This window comes from Physeter macrocephalus, chromosome 12 (assembly GCF_002837175.3).
Source record: "Physeter macrocephalus isolate SW-GA chromosome 12, ASM283717v5, whole genome shotgun sequence".
In the NCBI taxonomy this organism is placed as follows: Eukaryota; Metazoa; Chordata; class Mammalia; order Artiodactyla; family Physeteridae; genus Physeter; species Physeter macrocephalus.
In genome coordinates, this window is record NC_041225.1 from 24,813,559 (window position 1) to 24,838,061 (window position 24,503).

The 24,503-nt window shown below is 55.5% G+C and overlaps 1 protein-coding gene across 1 annotated transcript in view; it reads right to left on the bottom strand.

The window, feature by feature from the left end:
* Window positions 1-24,503, bottom strand: part of SH3RF3 (SH3 domain containing ring finger 3) — a 215,339-nt gene that overhangs the window by 1,632 nt on the left and 189,204 nt on the right. Inside the window, exon 12 of the mRNA XM_024116606.2 lies at window positions 4,186-4,517. Within this exon, the coding sequence (XP_023972374.1) occupies window positions 4,186-4,517 (332 nt within the window). The remainder of the gene's footprint in view (window positions 1-4,185; window positions 4,518-24,503) is intronic.

Genomic DNA, 24,503 nt, shown 5'->3' on the forward strand with positions numbered 1-24,503 from the left:
CGCAGAGGCTCCCCGTGGACCTGCCGGCGCCGGTTCGCCCCTCCCCCTCCGCCTCCAGCCCGCCACCCACACGGCCCTGCTCCACTGGAACCACTGGAACCACGGCGCTCGGACCAGAGGCAAGTTGGGAGGAGGCTCTGTTCCCATCGCCCGCCCCGCAGGCGCACCGGCCCTTCCCGCCACGGATGCCGGCCTGCCCGTCCCTGCCATCCCCGGGGGCGCCGCCCGCCGCCCCCTCCTCACCAGACGACCTCAGCCCCGCACCGCGCCCCCCGTCCTCGGGCGGCTGGGTCGCAGGAGCAGCGGCCAGGAGCTCTCGCACCGCTGAGCCCATCCCCGGCTCCTGCCCCCAGCCCCGCCCTCGGGGCCCGGGGCCTCCGAGCCCCCCAAGGCCCAGGGGCCTCCCTGGGCCGGAGACGCAGACCGCGCTCCCCCTTCTCTCGGCCACCTCCCCACGCTCTCCGAACCCCAGGCTCCCCGTCCCTCCTCCCTGGCAGCACCTGGCCTGACCAACGGGCCGCTGACGGAGGCCATCGCCGCCTGGCAGCTGGGGGCCCCCAGGGTTCTCAAGGGGTTCCGTCGGCAGAGCCTCTGACCTGCTACTTTGCCTGGACTTGGAGAAACCGGGATGCCACAGAGCAGAAGGTCCCAGGTCAGCTTCTCTTGAAGTGAGGCCACAGACGGGGACCCTGGACCGACCTGATGGGATGCTGGGGGACGGGGACCAGGGAACGGGGGCTCTCGGGATCTGCTCGCGGACGCCTGAGGACCCAGGTGCCGAATGAGGCCCACTTCATCCCCCTCCAGCCACCTGCGCGCGGCCTGGGGCTGGCCCGTCCAGCTGGGGATGGCGCGGGGCACTGGGGGAGACGCCCAGGTGCAGAAGACCCGGGCCGGCCCCAGGAGCTTACGGGCCCAGTCCGCTCCAGGCGGTGGAAGCAGGCGCAGAGAGGAAGCGGGTCGCGAGGCCGGCCCGGCCTCCCCAGGCGCCTGCAGCGTGCAGGCCGGGCCAGTTGCCACCGCGGTCCCTTGCCGGGTGTGGGCGAGGCGAGGAAGGGGACGACAGCTCCTGCCCTCCCAGCCCCGCATCCCTGCAGATAGCTGGCACACAGCAACGCCCGTGAGATCAGCCAGCACACACAGACTGCAGCTCCCACACCCCGGCGCCCAGGCTGCACGACTGCAGGCACCGTGCCCCCCAGGCCTCCTGCCCATCCTCCTCCTCCAACACCCGCCCCCTTCCCTCAACTCCCCAGGGAAGAACGCGTCGAGATCGTTCCTCACGCTCCCGACATAAGTTGTGGCTTTTGCCTCAACTGCCAGATGTGAAACAAGCAACTTTAAAAGTGTAATTTGCTAGAAAAAAATTAATTTGGTGCTTCCGAGCAATCCCGTGATTTAATGAGCCCGGATGGATGACGTGGGCTGAACGTCTACAAGACCAGCATTCAGTTTTCTGTCCAGATCCTGCCAAGACGCTGAAAGAGACTGAAGCTCAGTGGCCCCCAAGGGCCAAGCGACCAGTGTCATGACCCTGGCGTCACACGTCAGAGACCGTCCTGAGCGGCTGCGTCAACCACAGCCACCCTGTAGACATCAGACCCAGGAATCAAAGGGGCAGAATTCGAAGGGAATCCGACTGCTGCAGACGCAGTCGCTTTGCCTGGGGGGATGGGCATGTCCTCCGTGTCACCGGAGGGGCCCGTCGGAGCCCCCGTGTCGGTCCCCGTGAGGGCGAGTGGCCCGGGGTCGGGGGCTGTGGTCATCACAGTGGTGTCCCTCCAGGACCTTGAAAATGATAAGAATACACGCCGGACACCAAACTCTAAGGTCTACACACGCCTTGGGTCCCGGTGGCGGCTCTGACGGATTCCCACGAACAGCGCCTGACGACGTACACGTCTCATCTGGGGGTTCCGGACGTCCGATGTTCGACACAGCCTCACGGGGCAAAGTCAAGGGATGGAGGCTCCGGGGCAGCTTGTGTCCCCTCCCCTCCTCCAGTCCCCAGAGGCTGCGGCGTTCTGGTGGAGGCCTCTCCCTCCATCTCAAAGCCAGGACGGCGGGCCGAGCTCCTCGACCACCTGCGAGGACTCCCGAGGTCACAGGGGCCGCCGCGGGGCCTGCACAACCCCTCCACTTTAGGGTCAGCTGCTCGGTCCATCTGCCACCTTATCCCTGGTTTGGGGACTAGGGCAGAGACGTCTTTGGGAGCCTCCCTGACCCACAATAGATCAGAGCAAGAAACTTCTAAATCCCAACAGAGCCAAACAGCTGAGAGGCCGGCGAGAGGTGAGGACACACGCACTGGGCGTGTGCACAGGTGGGGAGGCCGGTCAATCAGCGCGGAGGTGTGGAGACCGCGGCCCTCACCACGGCCTCACTGTCGTGTACATCACGTCACACAGCGTCGTCTCACACGTCATCTCGTGCGTTGTTACGGTTGTTTTTGCCCGTGGCGTCCACTACGCAGTCATCCTTTTCCAGGTATTAATCTAGGTGTTGAGCGGCCCTTATAGCCACCAGGCACTATCGTCCCCATGTCGTATGTAGGGCCGGGACTCAAAAAGCAGACACTCGTTTGGGCGAAATGGCTGTTAAGTGGCAGGTGTTTCTCTTGCTGCAGGATTGTGACGCACGTTGGGGGCGTGGACTGAGCCCGGCCTGCCCTTCACGCACAGCCCCCCGTGGCAGGACCCCCAGCAGGGGCTGGGGTGTGAGTGAGGGTGCGCCCTCCAGGCAGGACTCTGGTCACAGCTGCGAGGTCGGTGTGACCCCCGCAGCCCGAGTCCCGGTGTTTCAGGAGCTGCCCCGGCCTGAAGGTGACGTTGCCATTGTCACGTCCTCAGCTCCAACCTGCTGGGGGCCGGTACACGCGAGTCCTGAGGGCTGTGCGGGGTGAGGGCCGCGCTAGGCAGTAGTGGTCACTAAGGAGCCGTGCAGGGTGCTGGGGGCAGGAGGGCGCCCAGGGCCCCGGGTACAATATCCCCAATCAGGATAGTCAGCTAATGGGAGTAATTCCCTGAACTTCCTAGTGAATCCTAGACTCCCATGATTTCTTTACAACAGGATCTTTAAGCCCTTTGTGGAGTCTAGAAGTTGAGGATCTGGGAAGGCAGAAACCCAGGGGAGACACGAGAGCCGCTTCGACACATTTAGGGACCTGTCATTCCCCAGAGCCCCCAACTTTGGGACCCGGAGGAGGGGCTGGGACCCCTCTTCAGAAATCACAGGCAGCTGGGTTGGTCCCTTGGCAGAAAGAAGGTTCTGACGTGGGAGAGCTGCCCGAAGGCGGAGGCTCCCATGGGGAGGGAAGTGGAGGGAGAGAGGAGGGAGTGGGTGGTGTGCACTTGGTGTGTGTGTGTGTGTGTGTGTGTGTGGTGTACATGGTGGGTGTGCGTGTGACGTGTGTGGTGCGTCTCAGGCCACACGGAAGGGCTGGCATCGGTCAGTGTGGCCGAGCGGGGGAAGGATCTGCCAGAAATGCCAGGACCGCGCGCTCAGGAGATGCTCCCCTTTCTACCGTTTGGGCAGCTCTGCCAGGAGGAGGGGCACTTAAAAAGGAAAGCATTTCCTCCCCTGAGCGCCCTCAGCCCTCTTTGAGGCTCTCTAAGGACCGATGACTCAAACGGGCTGGGCCACAAGCAGGACACCAGCCTCTGGCCCCTTCCACCCGAGGCCTCGGGGGACTCAGTTTCCTGACCTGGAAAACTCTATGCTGAACTCTAAGAAATTGCTGTCTTTGGCAAAAAACACGAATACCGGCCATTTCACATGGTGTAACCCTGAAGGCAGCTTGGGGCCAGGTGTCAGGGTGGGCCGAGCCTGGAAGTAGAGCTTCCCCAGGGCGGGGCTCGCTCAGACCTAGGGGGGACTCAGCCCGGGGTCACTGCGGGTTCCTTCGGGGCAGGGGACGCAGGCCCCTCACTCCACTGCTCGCTCTTCGGGCTCAGGACACCATCAGTTCCACCAGATTTCCAGATGGATCCCTTGTAAATACAAACTCAGGACCCAGATGGACTCAGAATGTGAAATGCGCTGCCGTTTTATCTGAGCTGATGAGATAGTGGGGGCCGCCTGGCAGGTTGAAACCCCAGAAACCTGCGTCGTCCCTGTTCCCCAACGTGGCTCCAGACCTCACAGACCACCAGACCCAGGCCCGGGAGGACGCAGGCCCACCCTTACCTCTCTCTGGGCAGCAGCTTGGGCTCGGGGCGGATGGCGGCCGTGGAGAGAGGGGCCTGCCGGGCGGGCGACGGGAAGCTCAGATCCAAGGAGCCCGCCTTCCTGTGCAGCGGCTCCAACCCCAAGGCCCCCTGCATCTCGCCCTCAACGGGGCAGGACCCGGCCCTGCCGTGGACGGACAGTGAGGACACTTCGGGCCCCACCGCGCCCTGGAGCGAGGCGTCCACCGCTGCCTGGGGGTCGTGGGTGGGAGAGGTGGACGGCGGGGAGCGCGACTTCTTCCTGGTGGACGCGCCGGCCAGCAGCTTCAGCAGCCCGGGCTTCTTGTCTTTCTAGAGAGACACACAGAATGGAGGCCAAGTGGGTTAGTTCTCCTGGAGGCCCTTGTTGGCAGCGAGGGGGTAGGACCCTGTCAGGAAACTCTAAACACGGCCCCGTAAAGATGCCCAGAGGAGGAGAACGGCGGAGACGGAAAGCCTTCCCAACTCTTTCCTCCCCCAGACGTGGCACAGGTGCCAGCACAGACCCGGGCCTGGACGTGCCGATCCGACAGCAGCCCTGCCATCGCGGGACCGCGTTCCAGCCTGGAAACTTCACCTGGGGGTGGGGTGGGGGGCTGGTTATTCCGCGTTAGCCGCCCCCCGCCCCAGGCTCACAGAACCCACGTGTACAGACACGGCCTCACCTGGAGGCCCTGGCAGCACTGTGTGGTCTGTACCACACGGGGAACCGAGGTGCACGCGCGCGTGTGTGTGCACGTGTGAGTGAGGGGTGTGGAGGAGGAGGAGTGTGTACACGCAGAGATGCTTCCAGAGCAGTGGCTCGTCTTAGAATCTAGACAGTTCCATGACTCTCCTGGATTTACTTTTCTGACGTTGGGTGCGGATTAGCTGGCTCGGGGTGTGGTGTGACACGGGCAGCGCACGGAGCCTGACACTGGGCTCCTGAGTCGGTGATGGCCACCAGAGTCTGCTCTGGTCACGGGGCCCGCCGGACCCTATGGTGGCTGGATGGGGACTCCTCTGCCCACCCACGCTGGGGACGGTTAGTGGTGCTGAAAGCCCCTTAAAGTGCACTTAGTAGGGATGTGCGTAACCTCAAGGTAAGTCAATAACACTTTAGTATGAACAAATCTGGCGTTTTCTCTACTCCCAGCACTGGTACCGATAGGAAGGATGGAAGCTGACGTCCTGCATGCTGTCCACGGCTGGCACGGGCGAGCCCTGGCCTGGAGGGGAGCAAGTGTGCGGGGAACGTGGCACAGGGCAGCCCTCTTCCGACATCCAAGACAGATGTGCGTGGGGCACACTTAGGAGAGCTTCGGTCACTTGGCCACCAGGGGGAGCCATGCAGATGGCTCAGAGGCGTCCCCGTCCTCCAAGTAGCGGGGCTCCTGTGGCCACCATGTAGAGGAAGCGGCTCCCAGGATGACAGTCTCCTAACCCGAGACCAGCAGGAGAGGCACTGGCTCCGGTGGGCCGGTGGTCCCTGGCCCTCGGGGCCTCTGGAAGGGGAGCCACGCCGCAGCCAGACACCCAAACGCTGCCGGGTCTCAGGCAAAAAAGCCACAGGGTATCAAATGGTCAAATGTGATCCTGAAGTGCAAAACTCTTAAAAGTGATTTAACTGTATGTGTGTGTGCATGTGTGTGTATGTGTGTATATATGTGTGTGTGTGCGTGTATGTATATGTGTGTATGTGCAAGTGTGTGTGCATGGGTGTGTGCATGTGTATGTGTAGTGCGTGTGTGTATACGTGTGTGTGCGTGTGCATACACGTGTGCAGGTACATGTACGTGTGCACGCGTGTATACTATGCGTGTATGTGTATGTATGGTGTGTGTATGTATGTGTGCACGTGTGTGTAAGTAAGCACACAGGTGAATACAACTAAGAGCCACGTGATGCGTCCCCAGGGCTGCCAGTGGCCCTGTGGTGCCATCCACGACAGGGGGGGCCACCATCACCCGACCCGCCTCGTCCCAGGGCTCCCCCAGAACACCATGCGGGCAGGGGACGTGGCTCTGAGGTCCCGGCGCCCGCGTGTCCAGCCCGGGCCGAGAACGCGGCGGGCACCGGATACGCGCCGGCAGAGCGGACGCGATGGAGGGCACGGGCTCGCCAGCGGGGGGCCCTGCGGGTGTCCTTCCTCCTGACGAGCACGTTGCATCAGCGAGCACCTGCCTCGGGACCCACAGGAGCCCCGGGAAGGGAGGGCGCGCGAGGCCGGCGGCTGCGGGTTTGGAGCCGGGCGCCCACACGCGGGCGGATTTCCTGTCGGTCCCCCTGGTCAGTCGCCACCGGTCACCCGCCCACTGACCTGGCGGACGCCGCCCTCCCCAGACGTCCGCGTCCGCACACCCCGCGGAGCGGAGCGCGGGCTCGGGGGCCGGTCCAGCCCCTCCGGGCCGCCCTGGTCTGCGGGCGCAGCCGAGAACCCGCCGATGGGCCGCTCGCGGGCGGCGGCAGAGGCTGCCAAAGCTTATGCTAAAGGAGCACGGGTTCGCCCAGGCGGCCTGGGGAATTGCGCCCTGTTGCTTTTCGGGGCCACCGCTTTCCTCACAGCCCCCCCTCCGCACCTGGCTTAAATTCCCCTCCCCTGAGCACAGGTCACTTTCCACCCCGGTGACCCTCTGAATGACCGAGGCTCAGTCGTTTCAGCCTTGCTGGGGGACCCCAAACATCTGAACTGTGGGAACACAATGCCCCCTGGCCCCCCACCGCCTGCGGGGGCGGAGGGCACATCTCCAGAGAAAGGGGCCCTCGCTCCTCTTCCCCCAGACGAATGACGGCCACGGCCACCCAGCTGGGCCGGCCCTTCCCCTGCGACGCCCCGGCTCCCTGTGCAGCTGACCGCCCCCCACCCTGCCTGCCCCTCCCCTGACAGAGCTCACCCCGGCGGGCTGCGCACTGGACGCCGGGAGCCCAGGGCAGCCCCGGTCCAGTCCCGGCTTTGCGTTTGGCTCACCGAGTGTTTAAGATCAGTGCAAGAGCTGGTTTAAAGTCCTCACAAAAATATGATTCTGTTGCTGTTTTTATGGTGTGTCTGGATCTTTTTAAATGTTTGCAAAAAAAAAAAAAACAAGTTTGCAAAATCTTTAGCTCCCAATACATCTTTGCTTGTTTGTTTTTGGCAGGGCCACGCAGCTAATGGGATCTTGGCTCTCCGACCAGGGATTTAACCCGGGCCTGTCGGCAGGGAAGCGTGGGGTCCTAACCACTGGACCGCCAGGGAATTCCCTGCCAATACATTTTTGTTGAATGAATAAAATCAACTTCACTTCCTGTTAACCCTTGCCTTGCCTTGGGAGAGCCCAGGGGCCAACACAGGGCTCTCGGCTCCAACTGGTACAAAGAACCAACCAGGGAGTTCAATAAAATGTAGATGTGGGGCTCTGCCCTCAAGGATTCTGAATCAGCAGGTCTGAAATGGTTCTGATCTAGAACCAAGGAAGTGATCAATTAGAAGCCGATGGTCACCTGTGCAACCAGGTAAGTGATTCCGGAAGACGGCAGACAGGTAAGACACAGGGAAGCGCCCAGCTTCATGGGAAGGTGATCAAAGAAGGAGACTGTATCCCCTACCTACAAAGTGCCCCAGCCCAGGGCACAGGCATGGGCTTAAAGTTGTGCTTTGAAGTGCTGGGGTGCACGGGGGTGGAGATTCTGACCCGTGTGTCTGGCTGCCTAGCTGGCTCCCAGGCGAGGCTGCCCTCCCCAGTTGCACTTTGGGTGGGTGACAAGGGCCATCGTTTGAGTAGGAGCTCACCAGGCACGGCAGCCACGCCAGGCCTGCAGGCATGAGAAGCTCCGGCTCGCACGCTACACACACACCTGGGTCTGCACTCTACCTCCCATACAAACAATGTCATTACGTTAGAGAAGGGATTACAGGCGACATTAGGGACACAAGCACACCGGCACACACTCACACACCCTGAAATAAAGTCACATCCTACTTTAAGAGAGTCATCTGGAAATCTAATATTTAAAAAACAGACGTTCATTCATTATAGGAAAACTGTAAAACATTTTACAAATAATAAAATGATAGTGTCTGTCCCCAGAGGCCTTGTTTCATAAAATATTAAAGCAAAAACTTGGCCAAAGGAAAAAGAAGTTAAGGCTTAAATTAAGAACTGTTGCCAGTTAAAAGTCAATTAAAATTATGGAAAATTATCTCTGAAATTAAAGGAAGTCAAAGAGAATAGAATTTGATTTATAAAATGTGACGTTAAATTTTTCAGGGAGTCAATTCATTTCATTAAAACGAAGTAAACCTGTAACATGGCCTATGAGTGCCATGTCCTCACCGTCATCTCCTCATTATCCTATGGTGATTAGGTGGAGAAATTACAACTAACACCACAGAAATACAAAGGAGTAACAAATTGTTACTGTGAACAATTACACGCCAACAAATTCGACAACCTAGAGGGAATGGAAACATACAATCTTCCAAGGCTGAATCATGAATAGAAAAATCTAAATAAACCAAATACCAGTAACAAAATTGAATCAGTAATCAAAAAACTTCCCCCAAACAAAGGTCCAGGTCTAGATGGCTTCACAGGTGAATTCTACCCAAGATTCAGAGAAGACTTATACCCATCCTTCTCAAATTATTCCAAAAAACTAAGGAGGAAGGAAACTCCCAAGTTCATTTTATGAGGCCAGCATTTCCCTGATACCAAAACCAGTCAAAGGCACCACACACACAAAGAAAACTACGGGCCAATATTCTTGATGAACAGAGATGCCAAAATCCTCAACAAAATAGTAGCAAACTGAATCCAACAGCACATTGTAAGCATCATACACCAGGTCAAGTGGGATTCGTTCCCGGGATGCTAGGATGGTTTAACATATGTATATCCAACAATGTGATACGTCACGTTAACAAAACAAAGGATAAAAATCATATGATCATCTCAAGAAAAGCAGAAAAAGCATTTGACAAAATTCAACATACATTCACGATAAAAAGTCTCAACAAAGTAGATATAGAGGAACCTACCTCAACATAATTAAGGCCATATATGACAAACCCACAGCTAAATCATACTCACTGGTGGAAAGCTGAAAGCTTTCCCTCTAAGATCAGGAACAAGACGAGGCTGCCCACTCTCACCACTGTTCTTCAACATAGTACTGGAAGTTCTCACTACAGCAATTAGGTAAGAAAAGTAAATAAAAGGCATCTAAACTGGAAAGGAAGAGGTAAAACTGTCACTATTTGCAGATGACACGATACTGTGTATAGAAAATCCCAAAGACTCCTCCACGAAACGCTTAGAACTAATAAGTGTATTCAGCAAAGTAGCAGGATACAAAATCAATATACAGAAATCTGTTGCTGATAATGAACTATCAGAGAGACAAATAAAGAAAACAATCCCAGGTATAATTGCATCAAAGGAATAAAATACCTAGGAATAGATTTAACCAAAGAGGTGAAAGACCTGTACTCTGAAAACCATAAGACATCGAGGAAAGTGATGGCAGATGATACAAATAAACGGAAAGATATCCACGTTCATGGAAGAACTAAGGTCATTAAAATGCCCATACTACCCAAATCAGGCTACAGATTAAATGCAATCCCTATCAAAATTCTTATGGCATTTTCCACAGAACTAGAACAAATCCCAAAATTCATATGGAGACATAAAAGGCCCTGAATAGCTGAAACAATCTTGAGAAAGAAGAACAAAGCTGGAGGTATCACAGTCTCTGATTTCCGGCTATACTACAAAGGGACAGTAGTCAAAACAGTACATTACTGGCACAAAAACAGCTCCGTAGATCAGTGGGACAGACTAGAGAGCCCAGAAATAAACCCACACTTATATGGTCAATAAATCTATGACAAAGAAGGCAAGAATACACAGTGGGGAAAAGACAGCCTCTTCAGTAAATGGTGCTGGGAAAACTGGACAGCTACATGAAAAAGAATGAAAGTGGACCTCCTTCTTACATCATATACAAAAATAAACTCAAAATGGATTAAAGACTTAAATGTAGGACCTGAAACTATAAGACTCCTAAAAACATAGGTGTATGCTCTTTGACATCAGTCTTAGCAAGATTGTTTTGGATCTGTCACATCAGGCAAGGGAAACAAAAGCAAAAATAAACAAACAGAACTACGTCAAACTAAAAAGCTTTTGCATAGCAAGGGAAACCACCAACAAAATGAAAAGGCAACCTACTGAATGAGAGAAGATATTTGCAAATCATACATTCAATAAGAGGCTGATGTCCAAAATATAAAGAACTCATACAACTCAATATAAAAACCCCAAACAACCCAATAAAAAAAATGGGCAAAGGACCTGAATAGACATTTTTTCGAAGAAGACATACAAATGGCCAACAGACGTATGAAAAGATGCTCAACATCACTAATCATCAGGGAAATGCAGATCCAAACCACGATGAGATGTCACCTCACACCTGTCAGAATGCCTATTATCAAAAAGAAAAGAAATAACAAGTGTTGGTGAGGGTGTGGAGAAAAGGGAACCCTTGTGCGCTGTTTGTGGGAATATAAATTGGCGCAGCCACTGTGGAAACAGTATGGAGGTTCATCAAATAATTAAAAATAGAACTACCATATGATCCAGCGATTCCACTTCTGGGTACTTACCTGAAGAAAACAAAAACACTAATTAGAAAAAATATATGTACCCCTTGTTCACTGCAGCACTATGTACAATAGTGAAGATATGGAAACAACCTAAATGCCCACTGATAGATGAATGGATAAAGAAGATGTGGTACATATATACAATGGACAACAATGTGTATATATATACTCAGCCATAAAAAAATGAAATCTTGCCATTTTCGACAACACGGATGGACCTGGAGGGTATTATGCTAAGTGAAATAAGTCAGACAGAGAAAGACAAATACTGTATGATTCCATGTGTATGTGGAATCTAAAAAACAAGACAAATGAAGAAATAATCCAAAACAGAAACAGAGTCATAGATACAGAGGACAAACTGCTGGTTGCCAGGGGGGAGGGGGTTGGGGGAGGAGAGAAATAGGTAAAGGGGATTAAGAGGTTCAAACTTCCAGCTATAAAATAAATAAGTCACAGGTATGTGACGTACACACAGGGGACGTAGTCAATAGCACTGCAACAACTTTGTATGGTGACGGATGAAAACTGGTCTTCTCGGGGGGAACATTTCATAATGTGTAAAAATATCAATTCACTATGTGGTATACCTAATATGATATAATATGGTATTTTAATTTTAACTTAGAAAAGTCTAAAGTCCAAAGTCTCATCTAAATGTCATCTAAATCAGATGTGGGTGAGCTTGAGCTATGATTCATCCTGAGGCAAATTCCCTCTCCAGCTGTGAGCCTGTGACACCAAACTAATTACATGCTTCCCAAATGCAAAGGTGAGGAAGGCAGAAAATAGACATTCCCGTTCCCAGAAGGAGAAATGGGAAGAGGGGGCGGTGACAGGTCCAAGCAAGTCCAAAACTTAGCCAGGCAAGTTCCACTAGATCCCAAGGTGGAGAACAGCCCTCTTTGGTCAACGCCTCTCTTCCAGGCCCGCACCCCCGGCTGTGGTCAGAGGCCACCTCTGAATAGCCTTCGGGGCCCTGCATCCCTTTCGCGGAAGAAGAGTGCACGTTTGCAGCTAGACGGCCTTGTGGTCTGGTCCTGCAGAATCCAAGGAGCCCCAGAGCCGTCCTTCCCTCCACCCCGCTCCCTCTGACCCCCGAAGTTCAGGCTGGCAGAGGCCTTGGTGCTTTAATCCCACCTCTATTCCTGGCTCGGCTGCGACGGCTGGTTAAGTCCATGAGTTGCACCCGTGGTCTCTTTATCAAATGGTGGTTTGGCCACATCCCTGGCATCTCTTCAGAGCACGCCTTCTCATTTTGTGCAATATGGTGAGGCTAAGGGTTTTCCAAATGTCCAAGCTCCAGTCCGTTTTGGTTAACAGTCAACTCATTTCTTTGCTCTTGCATTTAAGTGCCAGCCACCAGGAGGAACCAAGCCTCTCCTTCAATGCCGCTCAGAAATCTCCTCAGCTAAATATCCAACATCGACCTTCTACAAGAGCCGAGGACACAGCTAGGCTGCCCTCTTTGCCACTTTCTAACCAGGGCTGCCTTCCTTGCCATTAACAGTAGCACGTTCCTCCTTCCACCTGGACGTCCTTTAGCGTTCAGGCACCTACCAGAGTCTGTTCACGGTCACTCACGAAGGACCCTCGCCAGAACTGCCTTTAAGGCCAAACGTCAAGCCTCCCAGCCTCTCTCCGTCGCCTGTTCCAAAGCTGCTTCTGCATTTTCAGGCTTTGTAACAGAAGCCCCTGCCACACTCACGGAACCAAAATCTGTATCGGTTGTCTCAGGTGTCCATAACCAAGTACCACAGCCTGGGCGGCTTCGTCCACAAACCTGTCTTTCCTCGCCGTTCTGGAGGCTGGGGGTGCCAGCACGGATGGGTCCTTGGCGAGGACCCTCCTGGCCTGCAGACGGTGCCGTCTGTCAGGTGGTCACGTGGCCTTTCCTCATGACCCATCTAACCCTAATTATCCCCCAAGGGCCCCCCCCCACTGGGGCTTCAACTTACGAATTGTGGGGGGACACACACATCCAGTCTGAAAGGGCCACAGTTACCTCAATGAGAGAGAGGAAATTCAAGTCCAGAGAGACGACGGGGATGGACCCCGGTCTCCGGATGCAGAATCCCAGACTCTCTCCGGCCACCTCACCGCCTGATCCCGCGGCCGCTGGCGCGTGATGAGGAGGAGGCTTTGCTCGTCCTTCACCCTCCAGGCCCTACTCTGCCCCATGCCCCGGGGCCGTACTCAGTGTTTGCTGAGCCCACCCGGTCCCCAGCCAGCGCCCCCGAGCACAATCACCCGTCCAAGGCTGACCTGGCCCCAGCTCGCCCTCAGCGCAGGCTGGAGCTCCTTGGACCAAGCCCCACCTTCTCTGCAGAATGCTCTCCCGCCAGCCCTGGGCTCCCGCACCCGCTGTCCACCAGACGCTGGCGGTAACCGCACACATCACCCTCCGACTGATGAGCAGTGGCACGCTGCACACCCCCATCTGGCCCAGAGACCACCCCTTGTTCAGGGAGGGTCGTGGTGTGACCTGCACTCATCACCAGCCTCCATGGCAGGAAACCTGAGCCACGGACCCTGGGTGCCACCTGGACATCTAGTTCAGCCGCTCTGGGTGGGCAGCCAGGTCACCCCTCTCGTGACCCTCGGGCCATCAGAGGAGCAAGCGCTGGCATCCCCGCCTCCCCAGTGTCCCACAGGCCGTCCTGGCCTCCCGGGGGCAGGACTGAGCAGCCCGCACCCCGGGGCCCGGCCCAGCCCGGCCAGCACCCCGAGGGCCCTGAACGCGGGATCAGAGCCTGGTGGCCCAGCCTCTGCCGTGTGGCCGCGTGATGCCGTCACTGGGCCCGGGGCAGGACCAGGCGCCCTGGGTGGCATCACAAAGGCCCCCACAGGGCAGGCGCCGTGGCCGGTGCTCAGCGAAGGCGGGAGGCCTGTGGCCGTGCACCTTCCACAGGGGCCAGAGCCCAGGCCAGGACCCGATGCCGAAGGGCAGGGGCCACACCGCCTGGCTCTTCTCCTGCCTCCCGGCCGGGTGCCCTTGAACGCGCGCTTGCGTTTCCTGGGCCTCAGTTTCCTCACCTGCGGAGTGGGGGTAACGACGGCACCTGCCCGAGAGAGCTGTCTGGGGACCGGATGAAATAAGACACGTTAGACGTTAGCCTGCTGTCGCCAGCACCCTCTCCATCACCATGGTTACCACACAGCCGTCTGGAGCCTTCTTTCTGCAATAGCCAGTCCGTCCAGTGATACACGAGTCTCCCTCCACAGCTACGTCTTACCGTTTGGGGAGGAGAGTACCACTCCTGAGCCAAAGGAACCGCGCCAGGAACTTTTTCTTCTGAAGCAGCGGTCCTCGCAGGTGGTGAGTTTGGAACCGCATCCCCGCGGACTGTGACGCCACGCGGTGCGGCGGACCCTGCCCAGTGCCGTGCTGCAGGGGCCGTCAGCAAACCCGGAGCGGGAAGCAGAACGGTCCGAAGGTCTGTCCCTCCCCGGATGTGTCACGTGCTGGGCCGTGAAGGAGCTCAGGGGTCTGAACCGAGGTGCCTTCTGGGCTCTGTGAAGCCCCCGGATTTGCCAGGCTGGGCATGAGTAGCTTCTCAAAGCAGGCCACGACCCTCCCCGGTGTTAAGAGGCGGATGGCCTAATTCCACTGAGAAAAAAGGAGGTGAAGGGCAGTGCAGGTCTGACCGGTGGAAGGCGTGGACGGGGCCGCGGACCACCTGCACCCAGGCCGCTGCCGTGACGTCAGCGGGCGCCGGACGCCAGGCTCTCTGGGGACAACAGAGACAACGGGGCGTACTCTGCTCTCAGTCTGAGAGCCCCAAACAGGAGGAAGCTGTGACGGACGAGAACTCAAGGAAAGACGGAGGTCACATGTCACCCTGGGCGACGTGGCGAAGCGAAGCTTCCAGACGCGGCCACGGTGCTGTCTCTCCTCCCTCGTCTGCCTCACGTGGCCCCTCCTGTAGGATCCGCGGCCCTGCCGTGCGCCGGGGCCTGCCACGGCTCCACCCGCAGCCAGGCCTCGAAGACGCCGCCAGCTCACCCTTGAGCAGAGACCACGGAGGGGCCGCACGAGCGTCTGACCGACAGCCGACTGCGGTGCTGGCCAGCAGGCAGCGAGCGGCCCGCAGGTGGCCCCGGCCCGGCCGGCACAGCGCGCAGGCCCCCCTCGGCTCAGCCGAAGCCCAGCCCGGAGCAGGACCGTTACAACCCGACGGGAGATGTTCTCCCGCACCTCAGTGTTGTTGCGGCCTCTACGTGAGTTAACTTGAATTTTGTGCTGACTAAACAGCGTGTGTGTGACCTGTCAAACACACTGCACTCCGGCTTTAATTATTAAAGAAAAAGGTGCACTGACCAGAAGTAAAGAACGTCCATGTTATATAAAGACTGGGGCCTCCCTGGTGGCGCAGTGGTTGGGAATCCGCCTGCCGATGCAGGGGACGAGGGTTCGAGCCCTGGTCTGGGAAGATCCCACGTGCCGCGGAGCAACTAAGCCCGTGCGCCACAACTACCGAGCCTCAGCTCTAGAGCCCGCGAGCCCACAACTACTGAGCCCACGAGCCACAACTACTGAAGCCCGTGCACCTTGCGCCCGTGCTCCACAACAAGAGAGGCCACGGCAATGAGAAGCCTGTGCACCGCAACGAAGAGTAGCGCCCGCTCGCCGCAACTAGAGAAAGCCCGCACGTAGCAACGAAGACCCAACACCGCCAAAAATAAATAAATACATTTATAAAAAGAAAAAATAATAAAGATGAAATGCCTCCCTTCCCGGGACGCCAGGGCTGGTCCTCCATCATGGTAAGCCTCCCTCCCCAGGGGCCAAGGCCACACTGACTCAATACGTGCTGGTCTGTTGCTTTTTTCAACCTTGAAGGAATGAATCCCTGACTCGATGTTCTTTGTTCTGACAAGACATAAAACTGTGCTGAAAACCCTGCTTGTCCAGGGCAGTTCCTCAGGTTACCGGAGACGCTGCCTTCGGGCTAGAGTCCTCAGTCTGGCTCATGGAAAACTCCTTCCTGTCCCTAGCAGAGACTGTTTATTGATTATCTTCATCACCCAAAGTGAAAGTTGTTCTACACAACTGAGGCTGGGTGTGTGTTACACGGCAGACTTCACGAGACGCCTCCGAGACTGCCCGTCCCAGACCCAGCAGCAGGGCCGGGTGCTGGGCGGCCCTGCCCTCTGACGTGACCTTACCCGGGAGCTTCACACGCACACGCACGCGCCTCGAGCGCAGGCGCTGCAGTTAACAAGCGTGGGACGGAAACATGAAAGCACCTCCCAACAGACTTCTTTGGAAAAGTTCACAGAAATACTGGAAACACGAACAAGTAACAGACGAGAAGAATTCCGTGCGGAAGGAAGCCCAGAACTGAACTTCAGCATATTTTTTCTGGAAACACGAAGACCTCCAGACAACGTACAGCCAACCAAACCGCAGGGCCCTCAAATCCCAGGTCACACCCCCATGGGGCCTCGGAAACTGGAAGGCCGCCCGGATTCGGAGGCAGGACGCGTTGCCAGACGCCCGGGGACTCCAAGCACGCGGGTCTGAGGGCGCCAGAGGAGCAGAGCCGGAGCCGCAGGGACAGGAGCACTGCTGCTGAACGAGACCGTCCGCGGCTGCTCAGGGCCACTCCTCGCGTCAGGCGGCGCATCTCCCCCGCGCATCGGGGCCCCCGCGGCCCTCCCCTCGCTGTCAGGGATGGAGCACGCAGGGGCCTCTCCCTGCGGGCCCCTCTCAGCCTTGCAGCCGTCCCAGCAGCATCACTGGGGGTGGGCAGAGCAAGCAGGGCCCCCGGGTGGAGAGGTGTCCTCCGCAGGCCCACCCGGAAGGAGGGTTCTGTGGGGCCGGGCTCCCATCGCTTCAGTCTCCACCTCCTGCGGGGAGAAGCCCTCAAGGAGGCGGAGGCCAGCCGCCCGCCCGCCCGCCACGTGTCCAGATGGAAGGGGGCCCTCAGCGAGGCGGGCACAGCGTGAGGCTGACCCACAGGGCCTCCTGATTCCTCCTGACGGGCAGAGGCTGACGCGCTCTTTGGCGGGAAGGCTGTGCCTTTGTGGAGGAGGGGGGAGCGACCCTCTCTCCTCTGGGTCAGGTCCCAGCAGCCACCACGTGATGTGGGCTTGTGCCCCCCGGGGCCCCCCTTGGGGAAGGATTTCCAGCCTCCCTCAGCCCTTGCACAGCAGAGCCAAGCTTCACACGAAAGGCCAGGGACTTGTGCGTTGGGTCTCCTTGTCTGAGCCGCTGGAAGAGTCCCGGCACCTTGCTTCGGGTTACGTTACAGCTGCCAGGGACTAGTCTGAATGTGAGCTCATCTGACCTTCACCCGAGTCCCCAGGGGCTCCAGGCTGGCAGCCTTGGTGTCCCCTGAGGATGTGGCACCTTGGATGCTGGCAGGCCTGGCGTGAGCGAGAGCTGGGCAGGCTTCTCTGCGGTGGGACCTTCTGGAGCCTTCACTGTACCAATAAGCTAATCTTTAAATTTAAATTTTCTCTTGTAAGAACACGTAACGAGAAATGTACTCTTTTAACGGGTTTGTAAGTGACCACGCTGTCTGGTAGACACCGTAGGGGCATTCGCCGTAGGGACAGTCGTCGGCGGATCTCTAGAAATAACTCACCTTGCTTCACTGAAGCTTTATCAATGACCTTAAGTTTCGGTAAAGCAAGCCAAGTTCTAATAAGCTGGGTTTTCCTGCGGGAGTTTTTATTTTTTACTTATTTATTTTTTGGTGGGCCTGGGGCTCTCCTGAAAATGAAGGGAGGGTGCTGACGATTTGGAAAGGTAACATCCACCCAGCCCGGTGCAGGGAGGCCCCTAACACCGCTCACAGGTGCTCTGCACACGGCCGGCTCCCAGCGGCGGTGACCCTGCGGCCAGGAGACGCTCGCGACCACGGGTGGAGATATTTCTGGCTATTGCGGCAGGGGTGACGTGAAGCTGGGGTCCTGCGGGTGGAAGCCGGGCTGCTCCGGGTCTTCCAGTGCGGGACTGCGCAGGCGTCAGGCTTCCTCCCCGACAGGGGCCTGGGGCAGATGCTGGCTGGTGGCCTTCTGCACCCAGGCCGCCTCTCGCATCCCATCCTCCCCCACCCTTGGCTCCGCGACCTGGGGGCTCAGGTGCTGAACTTGGAACAGCTCTTGGAGGCTGGGGGCCGGCGGACCCTTTGCATGGGTTGCCTCGGGGGGCGAGGAGGTGAAGAGAGAATGATCCAGGAGCCCTTGCAGAGCCACAGAGAACACTGGAAGGTGCTAGTCAGCTTCTGGGACGCGGGGAGGGGGCCAGCTGGGCCGGCTCTGGGAAGGCCGCGGAGCTCTCCAGAGTCGCCCCACCCCGAGCGCTAGGGACCCCAGGTCTCCGGAGCCATCCACAGCCCCGTCTCCTGCGGAAGCAAAGAAGTATCTGCGGCGCTTTGGACGAGGGACAGGGCCCGGCCCCGACGCTGTCCAGGGAGGGCCCCGCGTCTCCCCTGCCCCCAGCGGGCTGCCCGTGGTTCTGAAGCCGACGACGCGGGCCCGGTGCCGTCTGACTGAAATCCCACCCCCAGGCCGCATGGGCCTTGCTCACAGCGCCACGGGTCCTGCACTCGGTTGTGCCCGCGTTTTCCATCAACAGGGTGCCACATCCATCGTGGAAACAGCCCCCCGCCCCGAGCTCTGCCAGGACCTCACCAGGCAGACGTCCACGATCAGCTCGTACCCAAACGACTCCCAGAAAACAGAGGCTTTCTTTCCTCGACCAGCCTGACACACAGCCATCAGACTCACACTTCAGCCCCGTCCTCCTGGCCTGAAAGGACAGCCACAGACAGTGTGCCCGCACCCACCGCCCCGGGGCGCGGCGGGGTCCTGTGCTGGCGGGCGACAAGCACGGATTCCTGGCGGCCGCGCCCCCAGCACCTGCGTCTCTGAACACCCGCGGGCTCTGAAAACTGCCGCGCCGCCGGCCCTGCCCTGTCCATCTCAAGCGGCAGCCACACCCCAAAACCAGGGTGATGAGTCCAGAGAGGCAAGGCGGGTTCCGCCGGCACCGTGGCCCAGTCCAGGACCGCACTTCCCGCGTCTCTGCGGACCTTCTGACCCGAGGGGGGCTGCTCTAGGGTGTGGGGACGTGATCCCCCAGGAGCAAGGGCGGCTGCGTGATGGGGTGGAGCCGCACAAGTCAGCGGTTAGGAGCGAGGGGACAGAACGCGCACCCCAAATCGTGTCTCTGTGGCATGAGGGTTAACTTACGATGATGATTATATATATAAACATGATTCACTTATGATTCCTTCTGAGGCTCAGAAGACTCAGGAAGAGCCTTCCCCTAACTGCCTACAAGAATGTAGATGGAGGACCTGTTCCAGGAAGGGGGCGTCACCACACGTAACTAGTAAACACTGTTTGCTGACACTTCTCTCTGTGTCCACGGTTCCTGCCTGGCCCAGCAAACGCGCGTTCACCAGACGTTTGCTTTTCCGTCTCCGCGTGAGTTGCCTCCCTCCGGCTCTGAGTCCCAAAGCCCGACCCCTGACGTACTCCTTCGTCTTGAGTTGAAGATGGGATTTAAGGTGAGGGCTTCCACCACTGAGGGGCTCGTTTTCCTGGGTCTCTCCCATACGCACGCTTTTAAACTTCTCCGATTTCCTCCTGTTGGTCTGTCGCCTGTCACTTTGATTCTCAGATGTGCCAGAAGGACCTGAAGGGAGAGGACAACGTCTTCCCCCCCGCGACGGGCGACATCCCAGGAAAGAGGCGTCGGGGGCTAAGGCGGTGGATCAGCCCCACCGCGAGGGGGGCCCAGGGCTCCCAGACAGGCGCGCTCAGGACTCCCACAGGGGCAGCCGGGCCGGGGTGCCGGGGGCGGGCACACACCCCCTCTCTTCACTGGCACCGCAGTCCCCTATCCCCGCCAGCCCTGTTCGTGCCTGTAGCCCCGCCTGGGAGCCGTTTCCTCCCTGGACCTTGGTGAGCGTTGCCGGGAGTTCATTTCTCTCTCGCCTGCTCTGTCCCCTCACACGTGTGCTGCTTTACCTGCCCCCATGTGGACCCCCCGTCGTATTCATGCTGGTGCAGGTGCCGGCACCTTGTAAGCGGCCTGCGCCCACCTGCAGCTGCCCGCACGGCCAGAGGGAGGGTCTGGCACAGGCAGGGCTCCGTCTCAACCCCAAGTCCCCAGAGGAGCCTGGCTGCAGAATGGCCAGACCGGACCTCTGGGTGGCACTCACGTCTCCAGGCAAGAAGCCGGCCTCTCGACGACGCAAACTCCCCCAGAGCTGAGACAGGGTTAACGGGCTTTAACGCAGTTAAATGAGGGAGAATCAAAATGCTGAGCTTTCACTTCTTTACAGATTCTTCTGGAATCAGCACCTGAGAAGCTGCGGCAGCAGGTCCTGTTCCTCTGCCATCTCATCCAATGCCATCATCTTTTCAATGAAGCAGGAAGGCCTGTTACCTCAGTAGAATTTATAGCGTGACATTAATTTCTTTAAAATGGCTTCGGAGGAGGTCAGGCCAAAAGGCAGAGACGAGAAACCAGAACGGCCCTCTGGCTCCAGGGCGTGTCCGGGCTGCTTTCGGCTTCGTCCTGTAGGACAACCTTGCCTTGAATGTACATTTCCAACAGGCCTCTGCTTGTTTTCTGTAGAACAAATATGGAGCTATCACAGATTATTAGATTAAATGCAATGCGTTCAGATGAAATCTCTGTAAAATCTGGTATCCTTCGGAAAGGGTCTGGAACGGAACGTGAGAGATAAACACGTCATCATCTACTCGGGTGTGCCAAGCTCATGTGCTTCTGAATTTTTTTTTTTAAACAAAATAGATGGGTAGAAATCACCTCATCCAACCAGAAAGGCAGCAGCAGGCCCGTCAGTTCCATATGGGAGGGGCCTTGTCAAGGGGATGCAGGATTTTGGAGGGTCACTTCGGAATCTAAGTTAATATTTCCATTAGCGCTGGCGGGCAGCCCTGCAAGCTCTCAGGGAGACTGGGATTTCCTTCCTGAACTTCGTGTGCTTCTTCAGACAGGCTGCTTCCAGGAAATGTGAGATGGCACCCAGCCCGGGCACCAGCTCGGCGACACAGGCTCAGAGGCCGCTGGCCGGGCCCCTCCTGCCGCTGCCTGCTGCGCGCAGCCCAGACCCTGGCTTGGCGGCTCCTCCCTGAAAAGGGCCCTGCCCGGGCTTCCATCCGGTCCTAAATTTCTCTAAGGAGCCGCCATCATGACTGCATATGCCTGGTTGTCGTTATCACATTAAAACGATTGGGAAAGGATGGAAATTTGGAAGAAGCCGAGGTGGCAGAATCCAGGTGAACTCAGCTCAACCAGGGGCTCGATGCGGTCCTTCCCTGAGCTGCTGATCTAACCGGGGAGGAAATGGCCCAACTGGGAGACGGGGTCACAGGACTGGAGAGTTGCGGCATCCACTTCACCCTTCTAGAGCAGTCCTGGCAACGGAGGGTGTGGGAAAAGTTTAACTAGAGCTGCTCCAGTGCCAAAGGGTGGGGTGAGTTATCCATGGGTTATGGGTTAGTTTATCTTCTGTGACTCGACTCTTGGGGCCGTTTCTACTGCCAGCTGCTGGTGGGGGACCCTGACGCCCAAGGAGACGGGAGGAACCGCCAAGTGAACCGGCAGGACGTGGGGGGACTGAGGGGGGAGGAGAAGTGGAGGCCAAACAGGGTCAGCGCCCCTGAGGCCCAGGAGATCAGGAGGTGTAGGCAGGAGGGGCCTTCCGAGAGGAACGGGAGAGAAGTGGAGGGCGATTGCCTGGCCCACGCGAGCCCAGGAAGCCTGCTGGGCTCCCAGGTGAGGTCCACTGCCCTCTGAGACCAGGGATGGGGGGCACGCCTGGGCCCCTTCTGCTCCTTGAGCCTAAGCCCCACCCCCAACACCCCCAGGGCCTTTTCCAGCACTGTGGGTCCTGAGTATTGGCCCCGCCCACCACCCAAACCTCGCCCTTGCTTAGGCCCTGCTCTCCACAGCCAAGGCCTTCGCCCCCTGCCTTTTTTTTTTTCTTTTCCCTCCTCCTCTTTTTTTACTATTGTGGTACTGTGGTGCCTTCCGGTTGTTGATTCATCTATATTTTTATTTTTATATTCTTTCTAGCATATCTGTTAGTTTCCTAATCTAATTTTATTTTTTACTTTGTTATTGTTCTCTTTTTCTTTTCTTTTTTTTTTTGCCACCCCGGGCAGCTTGTGGGATCTTGGTTCATGAGCCGAGGGTCAGGTCAGCTCCATCCTGCAGTGGGAGCTCCCAGTCCAAACCACAGGACTAACAGAGAACCTCAGGCCCCAGGGACTATTCATCAGAGTGAGGTCTCACAGAGGTCCTCATCTCAGCACCAAGACCCAGCTCCACCCAACAGCCTACAAACTCCAGTGTTGGAAGCCTCAGGCCAAACAACCAGGAAGACAGGAACACAATCCCACCCATCGAAAAATTTAAAAAATGAGACAGCAAAAACATATGTCACAGTTGAAGTCCTAATCTAATTTTATTTTTTACTTTGTTATTGTTCTCTTTTTCTTTTCTTTTTTTTTTTGCCACCCCGGGCAGCTTGTGGGATCTTGGTTCATGAGCCGAGGGTCAGGTCAGCTCCATCCTGCAGTGGGAGCTCCCAGTCCAAACCACAGGACTAACAGAGAACCTCAGGCCCCAGGGACTATTCATCAGAGTGAGGTCTCACAGAGGTCCTCATCTCAGCACCAAGACCCAGCTCCACCCAACAGCCTACAAACTCCAGTGTTGGAAGCCTCAGGCCAAACAACCAGGAAGACAGGAACACAATCCCACTCATAAAAAAAAAAAAAAAAAGAGAGAGACAGCAAAAAAATATGTCACAGATGAAGGAGCAAGGTAAAAACCTACATGACCAATTAAATGAAGAGGAAATAGGCAATCTACCTGAAAAAGAATTCAGAGTAATGATAGTAAAGATGATCCAGAATCTCGGAAATACAATGGAGGCATGGATTGAGAAAATACAAGAAATGTTTAACAAAGATCTAGAGAACTAAAGAACAAACAAACAGAGATGAACAACACAATAGCTGAAATGAAAAATACACGAGAAGGAATCAATGACAGAATAACTGAGGGAGAAGAACAAATAAGTGAGCTGGAAGACAAAATGGTGGAAATAACTGCAAGGAGCAGAATAAAGAAAAAAGAATGAAAAGAATTGCAGACAATCTCAGAGACCTCGGGGACAACACTAAACGCAGCAGCATTCAAATTATAGGGGTCCCAGAAGAAGAGGAGAAAAAGAAAAGGTCTGAGAAAATATTTGAAGAGATTATAGCGGAAAACTTCCCTAACATGGGAAGGGAAATAGTCACCCAAGTCACAGGGAGTCCCATACAGGATAAACCCTAGGAAAAACACACCAATGCACATATTAATCAAACTAACAAAAATTAAATTCGAAGAAAAAATATTAAAAGCAGCAAGGGAAAAAATAACACACAAAGGAATTCACATAAGGTTATCAGCTGATTTTTCAGCAGAAACTCTGCGGGCCAGAGGGAGTGGCAGGATATACTTAAAGTGATGAAAGAGAAAGACCTACAACCAAGAGTACTCCACCCAGCAAGGATCTCATTCAGATTCAAGAGAGAAATCAAAAGCTTTTCAGGATAAAATAGACTTTAAAATAAAGACTGTTAAAAGAGAGAAGGAGGGACACTACATAATGATCAAAGGATCAATCCAAGAGAAGATATAACGATTGTAAATGTTTATGCATCCAACACAGGAGCACCTCAATACATAAGGCAAATTCTAACCACCATGAAAGGAGAAATCGACAGTAACACAATAGTAGTAGGGGACTTTAACACCCCACTTACACTAATGGACAGATCATCCAAACAAAAAATAAATAAGGAAACAGAAGCTTTAAATGACACAATAGACCAGACAGATTTAATTGATATTTATAGAACATTCCACCCAAAAGTGGCAGAATACACATTCTTCTCAAGTGCACATGGAACATTCTCCAAGATAGATCACATCTTGGGTCACAAATCAAGCCTTGGAAAATTTAAGAAAATTGAAATCGTATTAAGCATCTTTTCTGACAACAACGCTATGAGATTGGAAATCAATTACAGGAAAAAAAAACTGTAAAAAACACAAATACATGGAGGCTAACCAGTGCACTACTAAATAACCAAGAGATCACTGAAGAAATCAAAGAAGAAATTAAAAAATACATGGAAACAAATGGCAACAAAAACATGACAACCCAAAACCTATGGGATGCAGCAAAAGCAGTTCTAAGAGGGAAGTTTAGAGCAATTCAACCTCACCTCAAGAAACAAGAAAAATCTCAAAGAAACAATCTAACTCTACACTTAAAACAACTAGAGAAAGAAGAGCAAAGAAAACCCAAAGTCAGTCATACAGATTGATAATAACCTTGAATGTAAATGAATTAAATGCCCAACCAAAAGACACAGACTAGCTGAATGGATACAAAAACAAGACCCAAAGATACTACTACAAACAACTGTACGCCAATAAAATGGACAACCACAAAGAAATGGACAAATTCTTGGAAAGATACAATTTTCCAAGACTGAACCAGGAAGAATTAGAAAATATAAACAGACCTTTCACAAGTAATGAAATTGAAACCATAATTTAAAATCTTCCAACAAACAAAAGTCCAGGACCAGATGGCTTCACAGGCGAATTCTAT